The sequence below is a fragment of the Penicillium malachiteum genome (assembly GCF_028827825.1).
Source record: "Penicillium malachiteum strain IBT 17515 chromosome Unknown utg000001l:1.0-8184562.0:1.0-8186909.0, whole genome shotgun sequence".
NCBI lineage: Eukaryota > Fungi > Ascomycota > Eurotiomycetes > Eurotiales > Aspergillaceae > Penicillium > Penicillium malachiteum.
In genome coordinates this window covers 1,847,971-1,856,853 of record NW_026643094.1, presented here as the reverse complement: position 1 = coordinate 1,856,853, position 8,883 = coordinate 1,847,971, and the positions used below count along the sequence as shown (strand labels likewise).

At 46.6% G+C, this 8,883-nt stretch overlaps 4 protein-coding genes across 4 annotated transcripts; all 4 read right to left on the bottom strand.

Moving 5' to 3' along the window:
* Positions 1-1,363: 1,363 nt before the first annotated feature.
* Positions 1,364-1,837, bottom strand: N7483_000693 (uncharacterized protein; the record flags this gene model as incomplete). Its single annotated transcript, XM_057084131.1, has 1 exon — positions 1,364-1,837. One exon carries the CDS (start codon positions 1,835-1,837, stop codon positions 1,364-1,366), a length of 474 nt encoding a protein of 157 aa, XP_056950280.1.
* A 512-nt stretch (positions 1,838-2,349) lies between these two features.
* Positions 2,350-3,430, bottom strand: N7483_000692 (uncharacterized protein; the record flags this gene model as incomplete). The annotated part of the gene is made up of 2 exons (XM_057084130.1): positions 2,350-3,085; positions 3,183-3,430. The coding sequence occupies 2 exons, from the start codon at positions 3,428-3,430 to the stop codon at positions 2,350-2,352; spliced, it is 984 nt and encodes a 327-aa protein (XP_056950279.1).
* A 1,001-nt stretch (positions 3,431-4,431) lies between these two features.
* On the bottom strand, positions 4,432-6,131 carry N7483_000691 (uncharacterized protein; the record flags this gene model as incomplete). Its single annotated transcript, XM_057084129.1, has 3 exons — positions 4,432-5,739; positions 5,790-5,962; positions 6,020-6,131. 3 exons carry the CDS (start codon positions 6,129-6,131, stop codon positions 4,432-4,434), a joined length of 1,593 nt encoding a protein of 530 aa, XP_056950278.1.
* Positions 6,132-7,830: 1,699 nt separating this feature from the next.
* N7483_000690 (uncharacterized protein) lies at positions 7,831-8,769 on the bottom strand (the record flags this gene model as incomplete). The annotated part of the gene is made up of 1 exon (XM_057084128.1): positions 7,831-8,769. The coding sequence occupies one exon, from the start codon at positions 8,767-8,769 to the stop codon at positions 7,831-7,833; it is 939 nt and encodes a 312-aa protein (XP_056950277.1).
* Between the last annotated feature and the right edge of the window lie 114 nt (positions 8,770-8,883).

Here is an 8,883-nt window from a genome sequence, read left to right as displayed (position 1 = left end):
AAGATCCGGCTCAGACTCAAAACGAAAGGGAGGAAGAAAACCTCCAGGGCTGTAATAGTATCCTGTATTAATTAATTAGTTTAAACTTAGATAATAAGAATAATTCTAATTGAAATCCCCATTGGAAATGAGGGCTTCCAGCATCATCGATGAACGTTAATCCTAAACATTCGCAGATCACTTGTTTCATGTTGCTTGGACTTCATTTCCCATGATCTTCGTGGCCACTATCTAAAATGAGTCTGAAGAAGCTAGTATTCAACTTCACCAGTCTTGGAATCACAGCACGTGTTGGTTATGACGATATGGTCAAAATGATTCTGGCAAAACACCATTGGACTCGCACTAAGCCCTCAGCAAGCAAAATTTGATGCGACGACTTTTGATTCCCCCCCCCCACCCCCTCCCAAGGCCCCCCAAAACCTCCCCGCCATCTACCCACCTATCTACCTATTAAAGAGGGGAACGTAGTGATGTGTGATCAAGATACACGCGCAGAGACACCATAGACACACTACAACAAATGACACCAAACCATATACTAGACATGTGGAATGACCCCTGGGGTCGGATCAGAGAGGTGTATGAGTATGTATTCCTAACTAGTGCGCAGTGGCATTATATGAAGCGGTATCGTACATGAAGACCTCCCGCCTAGTAGTAGTCACGTCACGGTGTAGTAGTAGTAGGAAGGCCTTCCCCACTACACTGGCACTATATATCTATATATGATAATAGTATTTGGTCATCTTAATCTTCGTGCAGACTTTCATAGTATCCACCAACCCAGTGTAGTGCAGAAACTTGATCATGTTTTATAGCAAGGGCAAAAGGAAACTGGAAATTTTCATCATGCTTGTCAGGGTGCACACCTTGAGAAACTAAGAAACGCACAGATTTCCAGCGTCGACCGCGTGATACAATATTGTTCAGTAGCTTCAATCAATGGAATGAGTGTCGACCTTGACTGTTCCCATGTGTAATTTATAGCGCAAATCGAAAAATCCATCAAAGCACCTGTGGATACCGCAGGCATTGAAAAGGTTGCACATAAACTTCGGTCCTAGAATCGGGCTCGGTCTTAGGCGCATCCGTCAGGATAGAAGTATCCTCCATATTGGAGGGCTCCCAATCACCTAGACCATAATGAACTCAAATTTCTCAGAGTGAGGAATAAAAGGATCACTGAAAGGCCAAGCGAATGCCTGTGGATGTCTTAGACATCGCGGACATAGATTCCCTCCCAATCCGCACATTGTGCAAGGACATAGATTCTCCCCAATCCGGGCATTGTACGAGAACTGATTTCAGTCCCAGTCTTGCAAGCAAACTGAAGACCTCGTTCGACGCTCAAAATAGTTGGTCAGACGGTACATGAACTCGATGGCTGGGCCTCGCAGGTAGAATGAAGATGATTCTCAATCAGAGTTTTAAGATCTTGGAGAGGATCCGGAAACTCGCAGATCAAAGCGATGACCTCGCTGGAAAGCTGCAAAAGACTCATCTGTTGAGAATTAGTATCAGGGGATACATAGTCGTGAATGGTAGGGACCCGGCGAAACTGGTCGTTGAATTGGCAACGTGTCAACCAAAACGGCCACACGTCTGCTCCCTTTATCAGCATTGCCCAGGCAAGGGCTTCATGTCCATTCTTGCAGGCCAGTTGAAGACCTTGTCTGGTTGACCAAGGGTCAGCAAAAAGCCACATGGACTCGTAAAGCTGGGGCTCGTTGGCAAAATGTGGGTGGGTTTCAATGAGGGCCTTGACATTGTCCATGACCTCTAAAAACTCGCCGATAATAGCAATGATCTCGCTCGGAAGTTCTAAGAGACCCATCTGTGACGAGTTAGCCACTTGTCCAGATAAGAACGCAGTTTGTTAAAAGAAATAATGGCAAGTTCAGAGGAAGGAAGCAGGAAGACTTACAGCTGTGGAAATCTGCCTTAAAGGCGATGGAACGGTAGGGTATCAAGAGGAGGAGTGATGAAGAGTGAGGAGAAGTAGTCTCAAAAAGAATGAGCTTCGAGGATCCGCGAGATGTGACTCTTATGAAAACGCCGCTCTTGAGAAGTGGCACCGAGTCGAAAGCCAAGGAGGAGTGAAAAGCCAAGACGACCGAGAAGCGAAGATAAGTAAGAAGGGGCAGGTGAGTCAGAAGTCAAGAAGAATGAGAGGCGAAGGATGATCAGTAAGAAGAAATAGTCAGGACAATGAGTCGGAAGAGAGAGGTAAAGTCCAAAGATTTGAGAGAGCAATGAACTCAGAAGTGATAGAGATTTGAAAAAGGACATCGAAAACAATAGTAAATTTGAACGCATCAACTAAACCATGGAGCTCAGCAAATACTCCTAAGAGATATAACTAGTATCCACCCAGTCCTCATAATCGCTTCCCAGGATATCAGAAATAGTCACAGCAGCAGACAAAGTAGTAGCGAAGCTAGCACGAGTTCCCTCTGCTCCAGAACCGCTATTATCATACTCACCAAAGAGCACATCCTCAGTATTCGGCTCACTAGTAGACCACTCCACCCAGCCCGCAGAGTTAATCACATCACTGAGATAGGTATTCTGGAAGACGACACGAGCATACTCAGTCCAAGGACGACCAAGGTAATAAGTTCCCTCAACTACATCTTCACCAGATGCAGCCTCAACAGTACTCTCATTAATAACGTAGTAACCCTCATCAGAGCTGGATGGACGGCCTTGGGCTGTGATTGTGCCCTCACTATAGGTCAGAACACCGATGACACAGCTATCGAACCATGCGTTACCGGTTTGACCGAAGATAAAGTCAATGGCACCCTCAATGTAGCATGTGCCGTAAACCTGGTATCCGGTTTCTGCGAGCACGGTGTCTTGGAATCCGGTAAACTGGCAGGCATAGTATCCTTGCTCGGTGTTGTATGCACTAAGTGCCAGTGCCTGAGATCCCTCGCCGTAGGTATTGGCGATGTTGATATTGTAGATGCTTGTCTTTGCGGCCCAGTTACGGAAAGTCGCGGATTCGTCATCATCAGAGACATCATCCAGACTTAGGTCGTAGGTAATGGTGACCGTGTTGGAGGAGTATGTTGTGTCACTGTTTGAGTTAGCTTGTGCATAATTCCAAGGTTGCCCAGATTCAACATTGAAGTTTATAGATGCCATGATCGTGGCATAGGAATTAGGTGACATACTCTTCGGTTTGACCGTAGATAATCAGTGCTCCCGACAATTTGGGAATATAAACTTGTTCCTCGTAGGTACCCTCCTCAATAAAGATAGTCTGGGTCGCAGTGCTATCAGTGTCGAGTGCGGCGATGGCTTCACTGACAGTGGTATAGTCACCGCCAGATTTAGCAACGACAATTGATCCAGATGGAGGAGTAGTGCGACTGGCAGCTAAGACCGAGACCGCGAAGGAAGTAAGCGCAAGAAATTTCATTTTGACCAGCAAGTAATGAATAATCCAGAAGAATCAGAAAGGTGTGGATTTCAAGAAAGATCATTCTTCAGGACCCAGCACGCATCATTTATAGTAATCAGCCCATAGCACCCCCTTGAAGTTCTCACGGAGTCACGGACACAATGGGATTTCCCCTGACGGAAGAAGTGTGAACAGATTATCGCAGCGCTAGGTTAATTAGCTTGTCTCCCTACCAAGCCAGTCTCCGGGGCTAAAACGCCTTAATCCGCCTTAATCCACCTATGGCGCGAGTAGACCAGGACCTAGTCCTGTTGTTGAACTCAAAATTAACATCTGCAGCACATTTCAAGAATGGTTTATCCATCTGTCGACGCGGCCGGTGCCACCGGGGATGAACCATCGTTTTAACTATGCATGAATTTGGTATAGCTTCGGAGGAGAAACTGGGAATGCTTAAACGAACTAAATGGCCCGGAACGTGCTGATCATGACGGAGTTGGCTGGTTCGGGCATCGCGATCTTCCACCAGTGAGGTTCGAAACATGTGGGGACAACTAGATGGAACTAGGTGTCAGAGTTACCCCTGCTTTATTCAGATGTTCCAAGTTTGAGAGTATAGGTCCGACTCCCGAGTCATCTGCACTGCACTGTACCCACTTGAACTTCAAATGTTTCGGATTCGGAATTCCCCACATAGGAGATTGTCATTTCTTCAGGGTGCAGGCCCACAATTCAGCGAGATTAGGGATTATAAGGAATTATTAATGCAAAAGTAAAAATTCAGTATGGATTTCGCCGACTCGGAGAAATCACCTAGTTGGAATCAGTATCAACTTGAAATAGGAATCACTCCCCGGGGTCATAAGTCTGAGCGATTACCTACAGGACCGAGTGAACCTTGGAAGACTGCGAGGCTGGACTGTTTTATGTGCCTGTATTTCTGTCAAAGCTTAAGTATTTGGTCAGATGGTCATCAGGAAAGAGATAGATAGATAGAAAAAATATTAATTCATTCCTATCTATTGAATGACATGTCGAGATAATTGCGAAGCCAATGGCACCAGATTCGAATCAGGGATCTCATATGGACATTCTTCGTTCACTTCCTCCACTGTAGGTGGATCTTCGTCAACATCGGCGGGAACTGGGGCACATGCAGATGTTTCCCGGAGGGTCTGGATCCCAGCTACCTCGTCGTCTCTGGTGATCTGATTAGCTTCTTCAATAACCTCGGTCCAGTGTTTTCGGAACCCCTTCATCACCAATCTGCTGCGTCCGGGCTGAGGATTAGAACTTGAAGCCTCCGCACCTTGCAACATGTACTCAAAAGAGTAATTGGGAGAAGGCTGACACGGACGATCGGCGAGGTCGAATGAGTGGGTTGGCGCCGGAGGGTATTTCTCATCAGGTCTCGCGTCGGTGATGATATGAATCAGACTTCTCATCAATTGTTCGGGCATTTGAATGCGGTCGGACTCTGGGAATCCAAGTAAAGGTGTTTGAGTTGCTGGGCTGATATTATTGGTATTGAAAATCGCTGGTTTGTCATATAAACTGTGATCCAAGGGTTCAGCATTCGGCTTGCTGGCGGGTTCCTGCGTGTGAATTTCGACACTAACCGTTTCTATTCCTTGGGGCAGGATGGGGTCTTGTTTGTCTGTTATTTCGAGAACGGCCGGTGCTAATTCAGGCTTCGGCATACTGATCTCATCGGGTATTATTGTTGATGTTGTTGCGGGAGCGATGGTTGGTGACGACAGATCGAAGGAGACATGGCCGACATCTGTCCAAGTTGCGTCTCTGCTAATCTTGGGATCGCTTCCTTTCGGGAAATTCTGTTCTGTGTGTAGATCATCGTCCACGCTGAATAGTGGCTCCGCGGAATCGTCATGCTTGGTCTCCGGCTGACGCCCTCGTGGTGATACAGAGGTCTTGGAGACTGATGTTTGCGACGACTTGCGACGAGTGAATACCGGGCGACGTCTTGCACCTCGAATTGCACGGTTTGTTGTGAGGTGTGTTGCTTTCTTTGGAGCCTTTTGCGGGGTCGTAACATCTTTAGGGTGAGTTACCTCGATAGGAGTGGGTGGGTAAGATGGGTTGAGGGTAACACGTTCACCATCAGGCCGCTCAAGGAGCAGGCGCGTCGTTTTATGGACCTCACCAGGGGCAGTATTGGGCTTCTTGAGGATGGGGTGAAGTGAGCCAGGGATCTCAGTGTGAGGAGCAGACTTCGATTGACCGGGGCTCTCTGCCTCTGCTTGAGGAACGGCTCGTGGAGAAGTGTAGGTACGCATGGCTCCAGAACTTGGTGATGGGAATTTGAGCTTGTTTGGGTGAGCGTGGTACAAGGAAACACGGAGTCGGGAAGACTTACACCATCTTTATCTGAGTTGAGGGGCTCAGATGCCATAATACGCGAGACCAAACTGTCCAAGTAATGGATATTGGTATGGTCGAGAAGGTCCTCACTGCTCCAAATTCTCCAAAACAGATATTCCAGTCGGCGGTCAACCTCTTTCTTGCTTGTCTGTCGGGATATGAAAAAGGCTGTCGGAGTGAGCAATCGTCAGCATCGGGTTCAAAATCAGACTGATCCAAAATTACCTTGCCAGAATCTCTTGATCAGAGTCCTGTCCACAATTTCGGAGCCATGAAGCTCGTTGGTAACTGATTTTTGAGAGATCGTGACGAGAGGCTCTGGGACCTTTTGTGTCATAGTTGCGGTGTAGAAGGTACTCCGTACTAGGATACACTTCTGAGAGTCAAGGCACAGATATGGCGTTGTGATCCAGCTCGTTGCGTATTGCGATGAAGGTGTTGAGATTGAAATTTAAGATCTTCCAAGTCAGAGGATAAATCTCTGGAGATAAAATGAGTGAATCAAATTCCAAAAAAATCAAAGTAAAAAAAAAAAAGTGAATGTTTGATGATGGAAGGGTCCCACCAAATAAAGCCAATAAGCGCATTCACTGAACAAACTTGAACGTCCACAATACACAAGACACCCGAGCAACTTGCAAGTACTCAAGTACACGGGGATTTCGCGGGGTATATTATAAAGAAGTTAAAGCTACTTCGTACAGATTCGAGATCGACACTGCGCTTTTTATGGATCGACGGTTGTTTCCGAACATAAAGAGCTTCAAAGTTGAATATGACAGGGAAGAGCTGGACCTTGAAATAACGACATGGATTAAAGATTCAAAGATTTTCGAAGTCTCAAAGAAGAATAAAACCTGGAAACTAGGAGAGCATTCTAACGCGGAACATATCCCAATGATCAGCGTACCTTCAGCATTAACCAAGGTAGGATCGGCGGAGGAGTGGAACCACGGTCAAGCTGGCAATGGTGATGTTAACACCCATGAAGGAGGAAAATTCGATACATAAAATATTCTAGTGTTAACGAAGCTGAATGAATCTGAATCAACAAAGCCTCATATTTCTATGATTAGGATAAACCGGGATGATCGGCATGTATCGGGATTGGTGCTATTCGTGGCCCTGACTGAATCTAACGCCAAAACACCCACTTTTACGAGAACTGCGAATTAGCCGCTGGTTTAAATCAGATGATATGAAGTACAAAGAGTACTGGAAAATATTTCATTGATCTTCATGACAAATAAGCCATCCGAAACCGCCGAACGCCGCCTCATCATCGCATTCCGATTCGCCCCTTGCCAAGGCATGGGGTAGCTTCGATGCGGGTAGAAGATGAAGATCAATAGATCAATAGATCAGGGTATATCATAGGTCGTGATTTCAAATGTTCCAGTCAGGTACCTAGCAAGCTAGGACTGATGACCTGGGGGATATTCGACGAGTCTCAAATTTGAATCTTCCCCCTTCAATTATGGATAGGATCGATTAATCCAATCTGGAGAGTGTGGATGTCTGACGAGGTCCTGCATGAGTGGAATGCACGAAGCTCCAACAAAACCTCAACGTGTTTGCTTCGCTGCATTCGCACGCCGTTCCCCCCTTGATATCCCCGCATTGGCCTCTCCACAAGGACCCACATTGGTATGCAATTATGCGGAGATGAGGTTGAACCAAGGAACACGATGAAATCTCTTTGCGTAACATCGTGATGCGAAATTTTGCGTTGATTTCCAAGGTTGCTCTATTGAAAAGTAGTCATGACGAAACATTGGCCAGTTGACTGCTTTCGTAACTATTCACGGGTGTCCAAGTCCAAGTTGAACTAACTGACAACTTGAGATATGTTCATTTGATCTGATATATGTACTTCGTTCCGATTCCGAGTCTCAACTCGGAACTCGGAGTCTTCATGCTTTCTATCCAAACTTCAAGTCGAAGCAGACCCGGGAGTCGTTAGCTAGTATCCACGACCAACTTGAACATTTTGAAGAAAATCCGAAGCTTCAAGTCCACAAGGGTATACCATCGAATCAAAATTCACCCTCAGGCAAGGTCGTGTTCTGAGGAAGTCGAAACTTAACCACCGACCCTCCACCCTGCGTCACATATGCATACCCATCCGATGCAATCTGAATAGACGAAGGCCCCTCAATCCCACTTCCATCTCCACCAACATAAACACTATGACTTCCATCCGGCAAGATCCTCGCAATACCATAAACCGGCTGCGCAACATATGCAATTCCATTCGAATCAATAATAAAATCGTCCCAATCATTCGCCGTGCTATTCAAATTCGCAATAATCTCCACCTCTCCAAACGTCTCTCCGTCATCACTAACAGGGATTCTGCCAAAGGTATTGCGGGCGCTATTGGTGAAATGCACATAGTTCCCGACAACCTTCAGCCCATTAACACCGATAGGAAGTGAGCTGGTGGACGTTGCGTTTAGTTGTGGATCTTGAATCGCAACCTTCGATGCACCGGTTGTTGTGTCAACCCGGAATAGCAGACCCCGGATCGCATCGCCGATTAACACGATGTGTGGGTTCTTCGGCACCGCAGCCATTCCATTCAACATAATGGCAGTAGGGAGATGCGCTACTTTTTCGATAACCGGGTTCGTAGCATCTTGACTAAAGTCTACCGTGTAGACTGTCTCGTTGTCATAGTGGTACGTTCCTCGGACACCACCAACCACTGCATACTTCTCGTAAGCGATCGAAGTGATGCCGCAAAGAGCAGTGGCGCCAGGCAGCGCAGCGACTAGCTCAGGTTTTGGATTCTCCGCATGAGGATCGAGAGTGTAAAGATGACCCTCGTAGAATGTGGTAAGGAGGAGATGGCCATTAGGTCGTAGCTCGCTGTTCTCAATGTCCACGTCACCGCTGGTAAAGTTGTATACTGTTGTCACTTGCACTGCAAGGGTGGAAGTGGCTGCCAGAGCCAACAAGAAAGGGGAACGCATTGTGAAGCGAATTCGTAAATCAATTGGATTCTTAACTTCAGAGACAAGGCTGGAATCGGGCGACAATGGCGATTTTATTTCTTCATGCGGGGTATTTGTTGCAGAATCCTTCAG